Raw genomic sequence first — 22,864 nt, 5'->3', positions numbered from 1 at the left:
TGCAATAGCTCTGCCCCATTTTGATTGGCACCCTAAACACACGCCTAAAGTGTTGTGCAGGCCCCACCAGCGCTGCTTAATAGCACCACTTATGAAATATCCTGTAGAGAAGGGGTTTTCAGGACGTGCCCCATTTTGCCCTTACAGCGACAACTCCTGTCTTTGCCTTGTCCAAACATTTGCACATCTGCTCAGCATTTCTTCTCGAGTGTAATGACTTCCTCATGGGCATTATTCTATCACGATGGAGTCAGCGTATATAAAACGCTCTTGTATCGCTGGTCGGAAGGGAGGCTTACGTCGAGTGCAGCTCTGATTAAAGAAAGGTGATGGAGATCGGCGCATTGAACTTACAGGACTTTGCAGGTGTGTTTGTTTATTGCAAAGAATGGAGCGGTTCTTTATGGAATAGCACTAAAGGTCCATGGGTATACTGTGCCATTCTTGCTGATGTGTAGAGTTCCACACAGTTAAACTACAACAACTTCGCCAGGATACAGGAGGGAAAGAAATGAGCAATAAAACTCAGGAAAAAAAAAAATCCCCACAAACTCTACATAGCTGACATGCTTCTGCGGAGAGATTTATTTTCAACTTCTGCTCTCAGTTGTAACTTCACCTTTGGCGTGTTCTTGTGAATCACTGCTGGAGATTGGTATTAAATATGATCAAGGAGAAATTTATAGTATATGCTTTTTACAGATTTGGGGTTTAGACATGATGCTTTGGGGAAATTGGTTGATCTCCCATCACTTCACCTGTTTGAAGAGCGCACCTGTGGCACCAAAGTGACACTAAACCAAAGCCCTATCTGCAGGACAGCGTGGGCGGCCATGACGGTTGGTTAGACATCATTTTTATCTCATTGTAATGGTTAAAGGCAAATCTCAAAGACGCGAAGATCAGCGGTTGGCAATAACATGGAGTGACTCGAAACAGCAGGCACCATATTAAACTATTACAACACTGGGCTTACATAAACAAAGCCTTAGTGGAAAACAAAGGCCATCACATGTGAATGACGTTTTTGGTTGTGTTAGTGTAAAACAGCAGGAGATAGGTGAGCTCTGCTATGGGCAGATAAGGGACGAGGATAATGCACCAGGGCCTTTGTAAGACATTGCAAAAGCGCAGAGGAAAGCAGCAACATACCACATGTGCAAGGCTGAAATTTCTTGTCATAAATATTCCAACCATAAACAGGTGGTCATAGATCGACGGCGGATCCATGCAAAATGTGTAGTTTGGAGTAATTCATTTGAAATCATATAATAAATCATAAGCAGCCTTTCTGTGTGGTGCTTGGATGCTCATTTATTGTCTGGGTGAGTTTTATTCAGCTGGTCCAGATACTCCCATGAAGCTAAAATATCACAAACGTTATTTCTGACTGAGATCGAAGGCCTATTCATACTCCACAAGACGCAAGAACTTTGTTCTCGCACCCAGAGCTCCTGTTCGGCAGGTCTTGCTGACACATTAGCTCAGCAGAACTATTTCGGCAAGGCTGCGAGAACTCTGGCTGTGATTGGCTGGATTTTTAGTGGGCGGGGTTATTTTGGCGAAAGCGAGAAGCGAGAATCCAATGTCTACGTCCTAACACCGGTGCGGAAAACGGAGACAACATGGCTAGTTTTGCGGCACCGCTCGCGGCAGTAAAATACTTCGCTGAAGGATTACGAAGGACACGCAAATGGCAAAACGTTTTCTAACATAATAAACCAGTGGCTAAACATGAAGTCAATCTTCAAAATGTGACTGATACATTTTATAATAGTTTAAACTCAAATAGCTCGTTTTATTTCAGTCATTCCTTGTTTGTTTTGGCTGCGGAAAAAGGGGGCGTGGCAGTTCGGCAGAAACACGTCTTGTGGAGTATGAAATGTCCGAGCTCAGACGAAGTTTGTTCTCATTCTTTTTGCCTCAAGACCAAGAACAAAGTTCTCGCGTCTTGTGGAGTATGAAGAGGCCTTCAAACACAATACAATACAATGAAGTGGATTTAACAATGCATCAATGAAGTATTATCAATGTTACTCAGTGCAAACAATTGGACGCTCACTATCTGTTCAGATCTTTTGTTCTCCGTCGGCTCTTACAATGTCTTCCTCCCGAAGCCGTCTCTCCTCAAGTGTCACAGCTCTAGTTTACTGAGACCGCAGAGCTCTGAAGGTTTTATTTGGAGTAAACAGCCTCAGAGTGTAATGTGCAGTGACAGGGTGTCAGCCATGTTGGCTCAGATCAGCGGCTCCACCTGCTCCACCTGCCCCCGTCCAGATGAGGCTGCTCTCACCTCCCTCACTTTAACTCCAGGCTCCAGGCTTCAGCGAAGAGCTGCAACAAGACACTAATATCCCTCATGTAAATAGTGTGTGTTAATACATCTGCAGCTAGCCAAAACTGCCAAAACACTAAACATCATCACCTGAAAATACAGATTTTTATTATTTTTTTTCAGTTCAGGGCAGGTCTAAACCGAGCACAAGTGAATAACATTTACTAAACATGTGATGCATTTAGTTTTATAGTGACTGGGCCCTTGAGCAGGACAGTTGGGGCCTATTTTTTGATAAAGATTACAGATTAGACTCGGATAGTGGCTCACAACTTGCATAGCATCGCAAACCACCATCACACCAGCCGGCTTTGCAAGTTGCAAACCCAAACAAAAATATTGGTGGCTTTTTCAACTTCAATGATGATTTGACGAGACAAGAACTGTACAACAGGACACGAGAGTTACAAACCCATTGAAACATCAAAATAATGTATGACAAAGTGCAAAGTAGTTTTGCTTTATTCATCCTACACTGCAAAAAGTAAATATCAAGCTTGAGACATTGAGACATTGGCTTAAATGACTGGAATTGAAGAAACGTATCTTGTTTTGAGCGGTTTTCACTCATTTAGACACTTTTCCTGATCGGACCAAGTTTACTTTGCTTGTTTGAGGACGTTTCACACCAGTTCTAATGTAAATCTCGCTTGAAATAAGAAAGTCATATTGCCAATGAGATAAGAACAATTTTCTTACCCCAATTGGCAAAGAAAATTACCTGAAATAAGGACGAAATGTATTGAAATGAGTCAGAAACATCTCAGAACAAGTGAAATAATCTAGGACAAATGCCCAACAAACCTAACCAGTCAAAACAACACAAAATTGGATTATTATGCTCAAATTGAGATGTTTATACTAGTCTAGTTAATTACTTTTGCAGTTCAACAGAGAAAATCAAAGCAAAAATTGTTCCTTGGTGCAGATTTAAAAAAAAACTCCAAGTTCAAGTTTAGACGTAGTAAAAGAGAAATACATGTAAGGGCCATCTTGCAAACATCTGGACACCACTCACACAAGCAGCTGCCAGATAACTCACAAGGTAACATTACAATTCTTCAAACTCTTCTTCGGCGTTGTAACAAGCTCTGGACATTCAAATCTTTAGCGAGGGCAGCAGTGTAAAGGAATACTGTGGCTGGCTGGCATCATTTTATTACAGTGGCCAGTGTTACAATCCATTTTGCACGAGCGGGGGACTGCGGAGAGCTGGTGTGCGAGTCGGTGTGTGTGGCATGTGATAGGAGCAGAATGCTGGCCTAGCACGCTCTGATGTGCATGCCAAATCCACTTGTCCCCTCACACAGGCGACCAGTGTGGGGCTGTGGTGAGCCGAGCAGCCAGCAGAGGTCTGAGGAGAGCAGCAATGCAAGGCTCCTTACGCTATATACAGCCTGAAAGTCCAAGCACCCAGCAGTACTTTTAATCAAAGTTCTACAGCATTGGTGGTCAGCAACTTTTTCCTTGTTGAATAAAAGCAGGAGGGAAAAAAAAGGATACGAGGTGAAAGAGCACTCAATGAGGTCCTCTAGATGACTTTTAGAGGTGTGGTTCCCATGCTATAGGCCTCCATCTTGGTAGGGGAAATGTGAAATTGAAGTTAGAAGCTGAGCCAGGCAATTGAAACGACTAACTCAAACTACTGTAGCTTTGGCTGCATGAGCCTATTCACGATTTGCTTTCTTGTAACAGTGTATTGACGAAGTTCATTGACACAGCTTTCAGTCCAGCACATTTGGAGGTCCTCTCTAGGAGACGTTTTGGGCCAGCAGTTCATAGACTATAGAGAGGGACGAGGTGAGTCGGAAAAGTCTTTAAAACTCACGGACCTTGTGCCTTTGCAATGTCATTGAAAGTAAAGTTGAGAAAATGAATACTGCAGGTTGATAAAAGGGGTAATATTAAGAATCATTCATCTGGAAGAAAAAATTGAAAGTGTAGAACTTGTATATTACAAAAACAATGAAAGGGGAAGCCACTAAATTAAAATGTTAGTTGTGGCCCAAACATATTTGTTATAGAATATCCCGATTCTTCACAGGAATGAGTTTATACAGGCTCATTTCACAAGGGGTCACTTTTCAGGGTCATTGTCACAGAAATTCATGACATTGATACAAATGCTTTATAATTAGATGGATGGTGTTTTTCCCACAAATGTCTACAAGTTCTACATGTTTACAAAATCATATTCATAGTTTTTTCGTAGTGTTTTTTTGTTGCTTTTTCATCTTTTTTGTTGTTGTTGCTTTTTCATCGCATTTTTGTCACTTTTTTGTCGCTCTTTTGTGGCTTTTATGTTGCTTTTCTTCACTCTTTAGTCATTTGTAGCGCTTTTTAATTGTGTTATTGTTGCTGTTCCGACACGTTTGCATCCTGTTTGTGTTGCTCTTTTTACGCTTTTTTTTCAGGAAGCTTTAAGATCTGGGTAATGCCGAACTGGAGAAAATGTGCTTGGTTCAGGAAGGGGTTAAGAGATGCTGACAACATATCGAACAGGATTTTGAATTATCAGGACACCGGTTGCATTTTTAAAGTTGATCAACATTTTCACTTTGAGTAAATAAAACAATATCTAACTTGTATTAAGTAAATGACCCTGTTTATACTGAATATAAACCGACTGAAGTGGTAAACATATAACTTCAGTTACAAACTTTCGAAACCCCCAGTATGTGTGTACAGGCCGAGCTGATAAACTGAGCTCATGGTGAATTACAGAGGAGGTTTTCTTTAGAACTGATCTTCAAAACGCCGTCTTATTGCTATTCATAATCAATACTCATACTACCATTCCATATGCAACAAACATGGAATCAGTGAGACAAACAGGATTTCACAAGGGAAAGCTTAACCGCTGGGAGCATCATGTGTATTAGTTTGTGAGGTAATGATGTGGAAATGGCAATAGTCAGTTTAGCAGTGCAGCATATTGGCTTCATTCATTTAATAATATCTAAATTTAGAATATGTGTAATGCTTTGCTTGCATTCATTTAATTTGTATAATAATTACCCCACTAACATAAAAATAAAAGTTTCTATTGTACAAAACCATGAATATGCCAATAAGCAGTAAAATCAATTTGCAAACAACAATTTTGTCAAAAGAAAGTCTTTAAAGCATATGACACATTAGACACAATCGTTCACACAATTATATTTAAGATTTTGCTAAGATTGTCCCCAGCTTTCTTTACTATTTAGTATTTATTGCATGTTTGTGATGTTTCACTTCCTTATTGGACACTGACAGGAAGTGACATAGATGAAAGCAATCAATTATCTTTGGAGAAATAATTTTTTTAGCTCCTTTTAATATATATATATATATATATATATTAATATATAAACTTATTTATCACACACAAATAAAGTCAAGTCTAAATCAGGTCCATATGGATATTTTTTCACAGCAGATTGTTCAGTAGAAGTGAAAAAACAGCAGTCGTAGCCATAGATATTATATAATAAAGGCTAGATGTCTCGTATGCGCTGCTGACCAATGGAGGGCGACGTCCGCACACGGCGGCCATCTTGCCACAGGGAGCTCGCTCACTTGTAATATTGTGTTTTATGGTGCATGTACTTTAAATTAACCATAACCTGCTAAATTTTCTACCGATTTTCAAGCAGTTTGGTTTGTTAGAAACATCAGAGATGTAGGTATGTCACTGCATACATATGAATAAAAAAAGAAAACATGTTCCGGCATTCAGAATTATAGCCAGGTTAATAACGTTTGTAAGAAACCAAACCGTGTGTAAATCTGTCAAGATTTCAGCGAGATTTAGGATTTGTATTTGTGCTGATCACTCACTTGAAATCGCCAGAAAGCTTCCCTGTGGCAAGATGGCCGCCGGTTATGCCGGAAATGACTCTGCCTTAAGACATCTAGAATTTATTAGATGATATCTATAGTCGTAGCTAGTGCTGTCTAGCGTTAGCATCATGCTACATGCTAGCGCATCATGTTAGCATTCTCTGTTATTTATGTAATAATGGGCTGTTGAACCACTTTGCTCCGCTCCATGTCTTTGCATCTTTCTTGAGTAGAAAACTATATTGATAATTTAGCATTTGTTAAAGTAGTTTTGAAATAATTGGACAAAGTTTAGATTTTTCTCCTTTTCATTTTCTTTTTCCTCAACTGCTTCAAAACATATAGTTGATTCCAGAGATGCTTTTTGTATCTATGGGGAATGAGTCAAACTGCTATCGAACTTTACCTTTATCTTCCTGTCAGCAGCTTCAAAATTCAAATTAAAATAACTTTTCTCAACAACATTTCTTCATTAAAATTATAATTATGCAACTGATGTTATCCTTCTAAATAAGTCATATTTACAAAAGCATTAAAACCTGTCAATGCGCTTTATTTCTAAACATTAACCATAAACTGCTAATATTAGTGAAAGTTGAATGACTGTAACACTGTCCATAATAACTTTCTATTAACACATTTATCAGTGTGTTTTGCTGCAGCTGTGTTGGGGTTGGACCAGGAACCACATGTCTCTTAATTTCAAAGAACACAAGACATTTTCGCCCTAATCAAGAGTAGACACATCAGCAAGGCAGAGGCATGAGGGAAAGAAGAGTCCTCTTTGTTAATGAACATAAAAGTAATGCCTTCATTTTGCATGCTATCACAATTAGTCTCAGCGCGGGGCATCTCAAAGCTTCCTCCAGAGAAGCCGGATCACTTGACCCCCATCTGTGACCGAATCCTGTCTTCCCATTAGGTGCTGGCTCGAACCATAACATCTATCTCTGCGCGGGCTGGACACAGATGCTTAAAAAAAGCCAGGGGCGTCACGAAGCATGCACAGACACACAGTCACACGGCACCTCGTATTCAAAGGAGCCTTTATTCTGTGGGCAACTCAGCTCAGGACACCAAGCATAGGCTGTTTCTCGGGCTTAAAACATCATAAAAAACTGATGCCGGGTAAAGGATATGCAGAGCTATGTTAAATATGGATGAATGCTTCTGTTGTTTATGATGAGTCTCAGACACAGCATCAGCCGGATCTATGACTACGCCGCGTGCAAACTTGAAGTCAATTCTCAATCAATGTCATAATAAATAAATAAATAAATAAAGACAGAAGTTTGTTTTAACCTCTTAACCTCCCACCTGAACCAAGCGCATTTTCTCCAGTTCGGCATTACCCAAATGTAAAAGCTTCTTGAAACAAAGTGTCAAATTGAAGTCAAAAACGAGACGTAAACAAGGACGAAAACACAATGAAAAAGCGCCACAAAAAGTGATGAATAAGCAACAAAATTGATTCAAAAAAGTTATAAAAAATGAATGAAAAAGGCGACAAAAAAGCAACAATAAGCTATAAAAAAGCAACAAAAGCACAATTAAAAAGGTGATGAAAAGTGATGAAAAAGCTAAAAATTTGATATGAAATGTTATTTAAAAAAACAACAAAAAAGGTGACGAAAAAGCAACAAAAAAGTTACAAAAAGGCACCTAAAACGCAACAAAAACATGACCAAAAAAAAAAAAGCGTCAATAAAGCATCACATATACGACAAAAAAGTGACAAAAACGGATAAACCTGAACTGGAGAGAATGTGTTCGGTTAAGGCGAGGGTTAAGAGGTTAACAAAGTAGTTAAACAGCTATATGATTGATTTGTTTGAGATATGAATAGAACACTCTTGCGTCCAGGTATTTTCTCAAACTCTGGTGGCACTCAGGGTCATCTGCGGGCGTTGTAGGTTTGTTCATTCTTAGTATTCGAGTGAAAAGCATGTTTTCAGGGAAACTCACTGCTGATGTCGAGGCGGGCATTGTAGGTTTGTTAATAAGAGGATTCGGCATCTCACCGAGCGCAAAGCATGCTGGTCCAGGTTTAAGGTCAGGCCTACCCAGATCGTATCCCAAACTGTGAACATGACCAAGTGTGGCACAGATATTGAACATTTTGAGCGTTAAAAATCGATGTTTTAAAAGAATTCTGTAAGAAACGGGGGCACAGTGTTACTGGGAAGAGAAAAATAACTTGTGGCCCTTGCTAAACCAATACATAAATGAAAAACAGTTGTTGTATTAAGTAAGTAGATGTATCGGTTACAAATTACAAATTACAGAAGGAAATGTGATGAGTACGTGTGGTGGCTCGCTTATACAACGCTGTGAGGTTCCTTCATTGCACTTGTGAATAGAGCAAAACTCTTTCATAGACGGATTTAGCCCACGTGGACGGTCGCACTGCAATGGAGAGTGAATGTGAACCTGGCATATCACCGTAAAACAATTTTAAGCGATGTAATAGTCACTAAATAGCTGGTTGTTCTACTATGATAGTATGACACCGTGGCTTATTTTTAGAATTAGAGTGAAGAACATGTTTTCAGGGGTACTCACTGCTGATGCCGAGGTGGCCATTGTCGGTTTGTTAATTCTTAGTATCAGAGTGGTAAGCATGTTTTAGAGGGCACTTACTGCTGATATCGAGGTGGCCATTGTAGGTTTGTTAATTCTTAGCATCAGAGTGAAGAACATGTTTTCGGGGTTACTCACTGCTGATGTCGAGGCTGGCATTGTAGGTTTGTTAATTCTTAGTATCAGAGTGGAAAGCATGTTTTAGAAGGTACTCACTGCTGATGTCGAGGCTGACATTGTAGGTTTGTTAATTCTTAGTATCAGAGTGGTAAGCATGTTTTAGAGGGTACTCACTGCTGATGTCGAGGCTGGCATTGTAGGTTTGTTAATTCTAAGTATCAGAGTGGAAAGCATGTTTTAGAAGGTACTCACTGCTGATGTCGAGGCTGGCATTGTAGGTTTGTTAATTCTTAGTATCAGAGTGGAAAGCATGTTTTAGAGGGTACTCACTGCTAATGTCGAGGCTGGCATTGTCGGTTTGTTAATTCTTAGTATCAGAGTCGTAAGCATGTTTTAGAAGGTACTCACTGCTGATGTCGAGGCTGGCATTGTCGGTTTGTTAATTCTTAGTATCAGAGTGGAAAGCATGTTTTAGAGGGTACTCACTGCTGATGTCGAGGCTGGCATTGTAGGTTTGTTAATTCTTAGTATCAGAGTGGAAAGCATGTTTTAGAGGGTACTCACTGCTGATGTCGAGGCTGGCATTGTAGGTTTGTTAATTCTTAGTATCAGAGTGGTAAGCATGTTTTAGAAGGTACTCACTGCTGATGTCGAGGTGGCCATTGTCGGTTTGTTAATTCTTAGTATCAGAGTGGAAAGCATGTTTTAGAAGGTACTCACTGCTGATGTCTAGGCTGGCATTGTCGGTTTGTTAATTCTTAGTATCAGAGTGGAAAGCATGTTTTAGAAGGTACTCACTGCTGATGTCGAGGCTGGCATTGTAGGTTTGTTAATTCTTAGTATCAGAGTGGTAAGCATGTTTTAGAAGGTACTCACTGCTGATGTCGAGGCTGGCATTGTAGGTTTGTTAATTCTTAGTATCAGAGTGGAAAGCATGTTTTAGAAGGTACTCACTGCTGATGTCGAGGCTGGCATTGTAGGTTTGTTAATTCTTAGTATCAGAGTCGTAAGCATGTTTTCGGGGTTACTCACTGCTAATGTCGAGGCTGGCATTGTCGGTTTGTTAATTCTTAGTATCAGAGTGGAAAGCATGTTTTAGAAGGTACTCACTGCTGATGTGGAGGCTGGCATTGTAGGTTTGTTAATTCTTAGTATCAGAGTGGAAAGCATGTTTTAGAGGGTACTCACTGCTAATGTCGAGGCTGGCATTGTAGGTTTGTTAATTCTTAGCATCAGAGTGAAGAACATGTTTTCGGGGTTACTCAATGCTAATGTCTAGGCTGGCATTGTAGGTTTGTTAATTCTTAGTATCAGAGTGGTATGCATGTTTTAGAAGGTACTCACTGCTGATGTCGAGGCTGGCATTGTAGGTTTGTTAATTCTTAGTATCAGAGTGGAAAGCATGTTTTAGAAGGTACTCACTGCTGATGTCGAGGCTGGCATTGTAGGTTTGTTAATTCTTAGTATCAGAGTGGAAAGCATGTTTTAGAAGGTACTCACTGCTAATGTCGAGGCTGGCTTTGTAGGTTTATTCTATATTCAAATGAATGATTCGTTATCTTAGTTATTCATTGAACATTGAACACCTATGAGGAAACCCTTTATGGACATGGGGAACACATACAAAGGCCCATATAGAACCCAGTCCAGAACACTAAGTGCTAAGTTCACATTTTAAAGCAGAATATTTTATCCAAAAACACATTTTGCCTGCCTACTACAGATCGATAGAATGTCATAGTGAGGCAGAATTCACTGTGAACCATATTGCCCCGATGATCTAATCTAGGACAGAGCCTTTTTGCTGTGAGGCACAAGTGCTAAACTAATTCAACTATGTCGGAACATCTTCTAAATCCTTTGGCATTAAACAGTCACAACATTGACTTTCTTTTCGAGATGTCCAGCTAATAAATCTATATGCTTCTGCTCGCAATTATGTGGAAACCGCCCATTTGTCACTTGTTCATTCAGTTCATTCAAAAAGGCCTGCAAACCACTGTGTTATGCGAGACATGTGAGAATTATACCCCAGCGCTGGAACACGACTGTTAGCTCAGAAAATTAAAAGTGTTTGGTATATGATGAGCTACGGTTTCACAAATGGAGCTTGATAGTGAATCCTTTTTAGTCTAAGCAAACACATCGGTCAGCTCTCCCCCCCGTTAATCTACCTTACAAAATGTATTACATGATGGAGCAATGGTGGTCAAAAGTAAGTGGCAGAAAACGTTTTAAGCCGTTAAAGAGGCTGTTGTAATTGAGCGGTTAACACAGACACCGGATTCAATTTCCAATGTTTCTGAAGCGTTTGCATTTCTCCGACTCAAGAAATTCACTTAGATCTGTAATTTGGCGGGTAATGTAAAAATCCTGGATAGAATTTTCTACTTTAATAATCAGGGGGGGTAGGTATTCAATATCCGTGTGCAAGCAAAACTACAGCCTTAATTATAGCTATGGCGCTCAGTCATCCAGGAATTCCCCATCAGTGTTTGAAAATCTCAACTAAGGGTCTAATTATGAAGATATACTCAAATACACATACATACAATACAACTATACTACGCCATTACCACAAATAGTACTACTAAAGTTGTACTTGTGCTCCGCTTCTGTTGCTAAAACCACTGCAAGAAGATACTTTACTTTTCTTCTCTTTACATATATTCAAATAAAATATGCATTATTGTGTTGCCAAACAAATGTGTATAGACAAAGGTTGCGTGGAATACTTACACTCTCGGCTTAAGGTTTGGGTAGGGCTGGGTATCGTACTTTTTTTTTCTCTTCGATACCAGTACTATAATGATACTTGGTTTACAATACCGATACACGAACAATACTTTTTTCCGATACCTATACTAAAATATAATATTTGGGGGAAAATGGAGGGGAAAAGGGGAATAAATTGGGTAACACATGAGGAAAAAATGGGGAGAAATAGGGAATATGTGCATCAGAACTTGGATCAAAAGATATTTGATACTTTCATTTTTTGATACCGGTAGTACCGAAACTTTTTTTCCGATGTCATACTAGTATCGTTTAAACGGTACCCAGCCCTAGGTTTGGGAAATTATTTTCAGCATGTAATAGGTACGGCTGCACACATATTCGTAAATAGTAACTCTTCATGAAAAGGCTCTGAAGATTAATTACCTGAACATACAAGCACCTATGTATACTCTCCACAATTCCATGTGATACCAAAACAAATGTACTGATGGTATTACTGTAACAACTAGACTAGCCATGACCGCAAAATTGTCTGACTAATAAAGGTAGAGAACCTACATAATGCAAGTGAAAGCAAAGTGTGTTTAAGGCATTAGTGGTCATCTTCCACATAATTCAATTAAATTCAGACATCTTGTAGCTCACTCTATGCGAAGAAGGCTTGCTGATGTCAAAGTGGGGATTTCTTTTTTTTTTTTTTCCTCAGTAAAAATATATATCTCTGGTAGGGTGCTTCTAAAAAATGAAAGTTTCAGGGCAGTGTTCTCCAACCCTGCATTACATGATGCTTGTTATAGAGAAGCTGTAAAAAAAAGTTTTAGCTGAAAATATTGATATTTAGGACTTGCTCAACTCTATTGAAGTTTTTACCTTTTAAGTCAAATGGCGCCAATCCAAGATTCAGACATTTTTATTACTTTCAATTAAATCAAAACAAGCTCAACTATGTATGGTCTAAAAAGACTACAGTTTTGGTGTCAGGTGGTAAAACCGATGTAAATATTGGAAAATATTACTTTAGTTTAAAAGTCTTACCCATGCTAACAAATGCTAACGCTAATGCAAGAGTCCACATAAAAGCCAATTTAATTTGAAATTAGTTGCTAATGTCAGGTGGTGCAACTGCAAAAAACACCAAATTACCATTTAAAGAATATAGGGATGCACCTATGGGTCATATAAAGATTCAGTAGCCAAAATATTATTTAATTCAAAGAATATTTAGAACTAGCTCAATGCGATATAATGTTCAAAAATATAAATAATAGAATCGAATGATCCTGGAGCTCTGTTGTCACAGGCTTCGTGCCCCAGTAGGGTCTCCCAGGGCAAACTGGTCCTAGGTGACGGGTCAGACAAAGAGCGGGTCAGAAGCCCCTTATGAGAGACCAGCAGGCCCGGTCAGAACCATGAGGCCGTCCTTCTGTGGACCCACCACCACCTGCAGGAGGAGCCATAGGGGCTGGTGCAGCTCCAACAGCTGCCCCCACAATCCGGCAACGGAAAAGTGGAAGAAAATGGATGGATATGTTGTATTAGGGTCTAAAAGCATATTTTCAAAAAGTTTTTTCAAAACTGATGGCATGCATATTTTTGAGTCGATAATTTTGTGTTTAAACAAGTTATATTTGTTAAATAACATTTAACAAGTATCTAAATGTATTTTGATGTATTTGTAGCTTCTCTGTATAAAAAGTGTCAGGTGGAGTTTTCTCTAAAATTTAAATAGTTTCCAAAAAAATTGTACAAAGTCAAATCTTTGCCAAGTGTATCTTAGACAGCCTTTCTCCTCTGAACATTTCATCAGTAATTTGTAACTGACTGATGCTGGAATCAGCAATAAAGCCAGAGGACCACGGACAGAGTGCTCGGTGTCAGCCCAAAACAGTGATCGGTTCAGTATCGGATGTTTTAAACCAATATCTGATTTTTTTTTCTAGTTTTGACTCTGATAACTTATACCAGTGTTGGATCGGTGCATCCCTATATTTTTCAGATGGTAATTTGCTGTTTTTTGCAGTTGCACCACCTGACATTAGCAACTAATTTCAAATTAAATTGGCTTTTATGTGGACTCTTGCATTAGCCTTAGCATTTGTTAGCATGGGTAAACATTTTCTTTTAAAACAACTGAAGACTTTTAAACTAAAGTAATATTTTCCAATATTTACATCGGTTTTACCACCTGACACCAAAACTGTAGTCTTTTTAGACCATATATAGTTGAGCTTGTTTTGATTTAATTGAAAGTAATAAAAATGTCTGAATCTTGGATTGGCGCCATTTGACTTAAAAGGTAAAAACTTCAATAGAGTTGAGCAAGTCCTAAATATCAATATTTTCAGCTAAAACTTTTTTTACAGCTTCTCTGTAACAAGCATCATGTAATGCAGGGTTGGAGGAAAGCAGATTTAAAAAAACTTTTTTTTACATAGTACGAGGAAGCACCCTAATCTCTGGTCATCTGAGCGTCTCTAACTCAACTGTCACAGAAGATTAGGAGAGGAACAACTTGTCTTGCTATCCCGTGGAGCATGGGGTCCTCACGAGAGCCTAGCCCACAAGCGGAATCAATGTTACCGTTCACATAATCACGCATTGCTGATTAACCATGTAAGATGAATTCGGTCTGCTGCCTAAGTGTGTAAGGCCTCTATTCATTTTGAGATGTTTTCCACAGAAAGCGTGGTCATAACATCGCATTGACGCTTCTCTCCTCCTCCCCGAGTTGCATCTCGAGAAGAAAGTCCTTTGTCCAGAGAGTTGCGATCTTGCAGTCGGTCTGGTTACCCAAAAGGAGATCCACCAACATGAAAGTAATGCACAAATCCCTTCGGCTAACATCCAAGTAATCCAGTTATTCTGTTCAATTAAACTCGCGAGTATGTGTTTGGATTGTGGTATTCAATAAGTCACTTAGATTTGATTTAGATTAGCTTCAATCTATGAATGAAGTTATCTGAACGCTCATTTTGATTTTGCAAACATTTCAACATGTCATTTCCTCTTTTTATTCATCAAATACTGCACCTTATCACCTCATATGACACGAAATTAGATTAGAGAGCTCAGCTTTCGTTTCTGTCTGTGAGAAGCAATGCATTACAAAGATTTGAAAAGACTTGACCGACTAAACTACACAATATACTCAAATTTATTACATATATTGACCTGTTTAAATGTAATCAACCAAATTCTGGACATTCTCTAATGTCTCCAGGAAGTATAGTGAGAAAAGTGAGCTCTGTCATCTGTCATCAAGAAGGTTCAATGTTAGATTCACATGTTCTGTCTCTCTTGGTGGGTTTCTTTCCGATATTTATTAAGTTCTCAAACATAATCTGAAGACATAAAACTAATGAACTAACTAACTAACCTAAAACTAATAGTAAACATGTGTGCAACATGTACTGTATGTGTGTATACAAGATGCAGCGATTTTTTGTTTGCCAATTATCTAAGGTTAACATGGGTATCATATTGTTTGATGGCATTATGTGATTATGCTATGCCTGAAAATTCAGCTTTATTCTATATAAGTGTACAGTGGCTCAGACATGTAGGAAGATAGCCTAAGTCTCCAGTGTTCATGAGCCTGTAACATGAGTATTTATGAAAGCAAATGGGTGAACGGGTATGGGTAAAAGCAATTTTTAATGTTTTACTGGAAACCCCCAAAAAAAGAAACAACAAAAAAAACACAATATGTATGTCACAGTTTCTATCTTGTTTTCGCAAAGTATGCTATTTTGGTCATGGCTTTATTTTCAGCATTGTTCTTTTCAATGACAGCCTCTAATGAAATGTGGTTTATGAAAGCCAATGGGAAGTTGAGTTTTTTTTTAATAACCCACATGGAAATTCCCAATGGACAAACATTACCGTGTTCGTCCAGCTCCAGCAGTGCATGCATCACTTATGCAGATCGTTTCTAGTATGTATGTACGTATACATGTCAGTTTACATGTATATACACGTTTTTAGTATGACTTTTATGCCGGTAAGAAAGCATTGTATCAACAAGTTCTGGATAAATTCATTATTTCATTCATAAACATTAAAATGTATAGCAGTGTTTGTCACATTATTCATATATTTTTGGAATATAATAGCGCATAACATTATTTAAAATGTGACCAATATAAGTCCAAAGGTTATACCACAAAATAACAGGGCAATAATTATTTAAACCATTTACCAAACTAACCTTTTTAATGTGTCGAGTGTATGACAGAAAGTGCCTTTTGTCCTGGGTGTGGCTCATTTAAGGCCCATTACAAGTGAACATGGTTTCAACCAAACCCTAACATCATAAATAAGCAACAGAAGTGAAGGATAGAGAATTGTTCATTATTCAAGTTTTTTTTTAAAAATCTATATAGCTAATATAATATCATATAACTAGTTTAAAACTGGATATACACTTTGGATTGATTAATCATCTTAGGAAACAAGAACACTAATGCTGAAAGCCACCATTAAAACAGTAGTAAACGCCCCACAGCCTTAATTGGAGGAATGCTTTGGAAGGTTATCTGCCCATAATCAGTCAAAAATCCTCTCTGTCTATCTGCAGTCACACAGGGACACTGAGATATTTTCAAAGCCTAAAACAAGGCCCTGTCTCTTTTGTGCGTCTTCAGTGACCTCTCGTAGCAGAAAACCATGTGTTCGTCACACATAGGCACACACACACACACACAAACCCGGGAAAAACAAGCTTTACTCAACAGGAGTGTGAAATCACCATGTTCCAACAGCGGTGGGGGAGTCCAGACCTCAGCTTGGGCTCTGCGTGCTCACTGTTGCTGACCCTGAGTACAAGTCTAGAAGTTTGATCCGTTGCTGGGACGATGCCAAAGTTGACGATGCCAAAGTTGAGGTGCAACCAACCTGCCAACACAAATAGGGGAGATGGATGCTTGATAAGGGAAACTTAACTTTTACTTTTCTTTTGTATAGACCATTGATTCAGTCAATGGTATAGACATGACATGGACTAACCCTATGATTTGTGGCTCAATTTTATGAACCATTTATGTTAAGATTGTAACTGATTTCTTGCAACAAGAAGTGGGTGCTAGGAGGACCCAAATTCACATGCTACAGCTGTATTCAATACATAAAGATCTGAATTGTTTTACCCTAACAAACATTTAGGTCAAATATAATATAGCACAAACAGTAAATAGGCCTATTCAAAGAGGTCCTACCTCATGCAGCCAGTAGTTCTGCAAAAAACATTTTCCTCTTAATACACAGTGAACAAACGTATTTCACTCAGCCTTAATAGCAAACTGCCTGATGCTATAACCTTCTTACAGCTCCATTTAAAAAACATGTGGGTCACGTTGGCCCAAAGTGGTTCAGGACAAATCTTTCATCTGATTCACAATTTCAATACACTTCTTGTGTGTAAAGAACAAATATAAGCACTTGGTCATATTTTGGCATTAGTCTAATTTGATTCCACAATTAGCTTTACACAGCTGGAGTGTGAAATCGCCATGTTCCAACAGTGGAAGAGGAGAGTGGGCCGTGGTTGAGGCTTATGTGCTGCTTTCATGGAGTTGAGGTGTCTCTGACCAAGACACAAAATATTTACTTCAAGCTGAAACAATATCTTGATGTTGCAGAGGCCAAATGTCTGTCGATTGAAACCCGATAGAGCATTTGGTGATGCTGAAAGTCATTATTCAAGCATCGTGTGATGAACAATTGCAGTATTTGTCCTATTTGTTGTGCTTTGTACAATATTATCAATTCATATGTTTTCTCTCCCTATGTGAAAAGTAACTTGGGCTTGAAATAGGATTTTTTTTTTCATATTTAATATTTGAAGAGTTCATTTGCAAAAGCAGATATCTCCGTTTTGGATTTTTTTCAAAATCGTTTTGGATATTTGTTATTGCACGCAACAGATGCCACTTATGAAGCTAAAGTTGTGTGAATTTAATTAAAGAACAAGTGACTTTATATTGTTATGGCACTGAAACAAATCTGGGAATGAAAAAGACTGCTATGTAAAGAGAAATGTTGAAGCATACGTTGAGTTTTTTCAATGGCACTTATCTGTTTTTGCAAATGAACTCTTCATTTATTCTATTATCATAATCCATTATACACCTCAAGCCTGTTTAATTCATCATGAATATGTATAGTTTATTACATTTATGTTTTCACTTTGTCAACCAGACAGTTAGATATCGTTAAATACTATTAATAAGTATTAATAAATGGAAGGAAAGCATTATATTTTCTGCAGCAGCGGTTGAGAATTTTAATGAAAACATGTGTTACCTCTCCGTGCTATGCCAACCTGTTAACTTATTCAGACTTTAGACGAAGTAGATGAAGGAGGACTTCGTTCTAAATCCATACCAGAAGCTCTCACAGCGCATTATGTTAATGCATGCATCAATTTGAAACAGAAACATTAATTCCATTTAAACCACCAGTAAAGACCTGATCTTACCCTGCATGGCTTGTACGTACTTTGACTGCATGATTGTTCCTCATGTGTGAGATGTTCTTGACAACACCGCGCCATGGTTCAGAGCGCGATGCAGAGCGGACCAACAGCGCCCTCTAGTGTCCGGACGCCGCAGTGCTGGAGACTGCTCTGACCCTCCTACGTCACTTCCTGTGTCAACATGGCGGCGCACTAGCTGCAAGCGAGTGACATTAGTGCAAAGATACTCGAATATTCAACTTTAATTTACGCACACGGTCTTCCGAAATCACAGAGGTCAGTTTGTTTCTTCTGTTGTCTTTGTTTTTCTTGCCTAGCGTCACGAGACTTTTGTTTTGTCGTTCTTTGCTAGCTGCATGTCCTGTTTGCTGCATGTCCTGTTTGCTGCATGTCCTGTTTGCCCCACGCCGTGCTATCATCTCTATAGTTTGAGGGACATTTATTTGTGTCATCTTTAATGTTGTGCCAGGACTCAGGAGAGTTGTGCGCATATTTGTTAAATGTAATGACCTCAAACACCGTAGAGATTCTCTAAACTCTAAACATGTCACTTGAGTATGTATAATTCACTGTGATAATGGATAGGTGACGAAGTAAAACGAAATGTACAACTTTTAACTTCTTAACCTTCACCTGAACTGAACTCCAGTTTGGCAATCTAAAAGCTTCTTGAACAAAGCGTCAAAATAGCTACAAAAACGAGAAGAATATGAGCATGAAAACGCAGCAAAATAAAGCCACAAAAGAGCAACAAAAATGTGACAAAACACAATAAAAAAGTGGCAAATAAGAGAAAAAAATATGGAGGAAACTAACGTGACGGCAGCAACGCAAGGAAAAATATCTGTTTAGATCAGTTTTGTAGCTTCCAAATGAGGCGTTAGACTGGCCTCTAGGCTGTAAGATCCAGTCATGAAGCTTTCAGATTTGAGTAAAGGAGGGTTAAGAGGTTGATGTCACAAGTCAATCTCTTAGCCGAGAAACTAAACCATAGCATCAATAGATATGTATTAATGATATAAATCTTAGCTTGAAACCTCAAAGTAGTTTAGAGATTTCATGACATTGATATTGGGCGTTTCATAATAATACAAATTTAAAATGTGGGGGAAATGCAGAAGTTGCATTGCAAATCACCTACTAACTCACTGTCCATACTGTGTTTTAGTAAATGTGAACCTTTTACAGTACGGATGCTTGTGAATACTTTTCCTCTTCCTCCACAGGACTGTTGAAGAATTCAAGAATCATGGTTCATTTATGTAAGTAGATTTCGTTTGGACCTTCCATATCTTTTTTTATATCTCTATCTGCTATAGGCCCATGTATGTGTTTATTTATGTATTTTGTCTGTAGTCTACACACACTGTGATGTAGCACAGGTCAAAGTCAGACATAATTGCAGAAATGATTTGAATGACTTGCAATACTGTATTGAAAGCGAATGCACATTATATTATTTTCTCAGTAATAATTATGAACCACCAACAGTTGAGAAATGTTTTATTTATTGGCTCTCAGGTAGCCTGGCCTTAGCCATCCGTAAACTCCAGTCAATTATCATTTCCCTACGTGTACGTCTGGGCTTGATCTCATTGGCTGCGTTACATCGGTTGACTTTCTACCGACCATTCAGCGAGCGGGGGAGGCGGGGCTTGTAGGTGACGTCAAGCATTTGCGCCGATTTGCTGGTTGTAGTTTGGCAATGGCGGCGGATACGAAAGAAATGGAAGCTCTTCAGTCCGTCCTGGCTCGACTCCCAAATATCCAGAAATTAAAATTGAAGCCTTGGACCATGATGATAGAGTTATGATAGAGTTAAGAGAGTTTTGATAGAGTTAAGATAGAGTTATGATAGAGTTATGATATATTGCTTATTTGGAAAGAAAGAGACAATTGTCGAGTCAAGACATAAAGTGGAATATCTTGATGTAAATCTTGGGATCTATATTAAAGGAATTGGCCACCGTTTTTACATACTGAGATATGTTCTTACCTTAGCTTTGACGAGTTATTTAGAACCTGTCTGATCTTCCCCCGTGCCTTCAGTCACGTAAACACAGCGCAGACGGCGTTAGCATTTAGCCTCTCCCTCTCTCCTCTATAGCTCCAAAACAGGTCAAGATAGAAGCTACCAAGCTCTTCCACGTTTTCCCTATTTAAATATGGTTACGTGAAGTGTTACACTACAAAGTATAATTAATTATAGGAGTAATTTGGCATCCGCACAGTAAAGTGAAGATTACTGCGCAGATTTCGAACTACTCCTGGTATTATTACGCCTTACAATATACTCCCCCCTTTTATCCGCTTAGAAAATCCACATTGTTTAATTTTGTGTAATTATACTTTGTAGTGTTACACTTCACGTAACCATATTTAAATAGGGAAAACGTGGAAGAGCTTGGTAGCTTCTATCTTGACCTGTTGTGGAGCTATAGAGGAGAGAGGGAGAGGCTAAATGCTAACGCCGTCTGCGCTGTGTTTACGTGACTGAAGGCACGGGTGAAGACCAGACAGGTCCTAAAGAACTCGTCAAAGCTCAGGTAAGAACCTATCTCAGTATGTAAAAACGGTGGCCTATTCCTTTAAAAGTAAATGCTAAACATTGTAGTACAATTTAACGTGACAATTTAATGCAACGTGAGTTTAGATGGGTCTTAGCTTTCAAGTGAGGCGATACACTGGCTTATAGGCTGTAGACTTTTAGATTTGGGTAACGCTGAATGGGAGGAAATTCACTTGGTTAAGGCAGGGGTTAAGAAGTTAAAGTAAACACAGTAAATAATAAAATCATGTGCGTTTTAATTTTTTAAATCTATCTTTATCAGAACCTGAGTCCTTCTTAACTTGCTAAAGGAGGTGTTCATGGCATGGATAAACACTGGTGAAAAAAATGTAAATGGTCAGAATTCATGAATATTATGCATTTTGGCATTTTCCCCCAGCATCTCTCCTCCTTAAGAAGTACCACGGCGGTTACGTTGTCCTCCGTCTGGCTCGTGCTGGTCACCTGCAGGCAAACAGACCCTTCTACCGCATTGTGGCTGCATTCAACAAAAGAGCAAGAGATGGCAAATATATCGAACAGCTGGGGACCTACGACCCTCTGCCCAATGTCCACAATGAGAAACTCGTCAGCTTCAACTTCGACCGGATCAAGTACTGGGTCGGCTGCGGCGCACACCCAACCAAACCTGTGGCCAAGCTGCTCGGTTCGTGCTCTTAAACATGATAATGTCACTATTGCACAACTTTATTGCCTTGCTTTTAAATGAAGTGTGTTGTTCAATTCAGTGTGTTTATCAAAGGTGAAGGTCCATAAATGTGTGTTTTAGTTACACCTTTTAAGACAAAACATGATAAGTACTTGTTGCGTATGTAATAAGCCTCAACAACTGACCCACACCCTTTGAATAATGAGGCCGCTGACCTGAATGAGATAAGTATTCCAATGACGTGTCTGCAGATTGATTGATGTCTTTTGTGTTGTGTTGGCTCCAGGTTTAGCTGGATTCTTTCCTCTACATCCAATGACGGTGACAGGAGCAGAGCGCCTAAGAGCTCAAGCTGCACAGATGGATGCGTCAATAACAAAAGATGAAGAACAGGGATGAGACGGGCAGCTCATCTCGGACATCTTCTTGTGGGACTGTTACTGTAGAAGATCGCAGATAATACATGGGCATAGAGTGCTTGCATAATGGGCTATATGCACATGAGCGAATCCTCAGGCCGCGCTGCCCTTCCTGTGCCGTTATTTAGTTAGTAGCAATGTCTTGTCCAAATAAATAAATAGCTCAGGATTACATGGCAGGCAGTGAGTTGCTGATGGGACAGTCAAACATCATGTTAAAAACATTGCGTCAGGAGCAAAGAAATCACTGGAGGATATTTTGGTGTTAATCTATGTAAGTGTTTTTTGTCTAAATAAAAAGTCATACCTCAATGAGCTCAGACGTTTCCTGCAGTCAAGAATTTACATCCAACGTAGTCTTTTTAACACGTAGCCAGTGACTTCTCAAGGGCCATGATGTTTCCTTGAACTATTCGTTGATTTTTGTCACGGGTCACTTGGGTGCATAGAGCCTATGGGGCCGGTGCTCGATGCCATAGCATTTCATATTTTAACTACATGAAGTCCTCAAAATGACATTCATAACAGGAAAAAGTCTTGTGACTGATATTTATCCATGAGGGCTTGACATATCTTCTGGACATGCTTGGACAAACTATGAGCTAAACAACCCCATTCTTCAAATCAATTTAAAACACACTATGTATAAAGCACCACATATAAGTCTTTTTTTTTGTTCACATTGTCCATAAGCAGTAAATTATTCCAGCATGCCTCATGAATAAAGAAGCTAAAAGGGTTTGAAATGCAATGCAAATTAGTTTTTTTAAGCAGTACTAAGTAACTTGCTTACCATAATAAATCCTTTTCGTGTTCCCTCTGGGGGTAATACAAAGTGTGGGATGATTGGGTGGGCCTTTCATCTCCCCCTGGTGTCTCTGGCCCGAAAACCACACTTGCAACTTTCCCTGCTCCTACCCGGAGACCCAATACACACAAATGGAATCACAAAGAAGAAGTTAACACATAAAAAAAAGATCTCCATTGTGTTACTTAGTTACTTAGTTCTGCTTTAAAGGTAAAAAATAAAACAAAAACCATGCCTCCAGTCATAACTCAACATTTCTAAAATTCTCTTTCAAACGGCTTTAACAGCACTTAAAGTCAAAATGGGCTCGTGGAAAAGGTACATGAAAATCTGTAGAATTGCTGCTGT

The 22,864-nt window shown here is 39.0% G+C and overlaps 1 protein-coding gene across 1 annotated transcript; it reads left to right on the top strand.

The window, feature by feature from the left end:
* The first annotated feature begins 18,234 nt into the window (after nt 1-18,234).
* Nucleotides 18,235-21,974, top strand: mrps16 (mitochondrial ribosomal protein S16). The gene is made up of 4 exons (XM_079578314.1): nt 18,235-18,347; nt 19,298-19,333; nt 21,020-21,286; nt 21,576-21,974. Exons 2-4 carry the CDS (start codon nt 19,321-19,323, stop codon nt 21,686-21,688), a joined length of 393 nt encoding a protein of 130 aa, XP_079434440.1. The 5' UTR covers nt 18,235-18,347; nt 19,298-19,320; the 3' UTR covers nt 21,689-21,974.
* Nucleotides 21,975-22,864: the final 890 nt, after the last annotated feature.

Source organism: Gobius niger, assembly GCF_951799975.1.
Source record: "Gobius niger genome assembly, chromosome: 20".
Lineage (NCBI taxonomy): Eukaryota > Metazoa > Chordata > Actinopteri > Gobiiformes > Gobiidae > Gobius > Gobius niger.
This window is presented reverse-complemented; position numbering and strand designations above follow the sequence as displayed.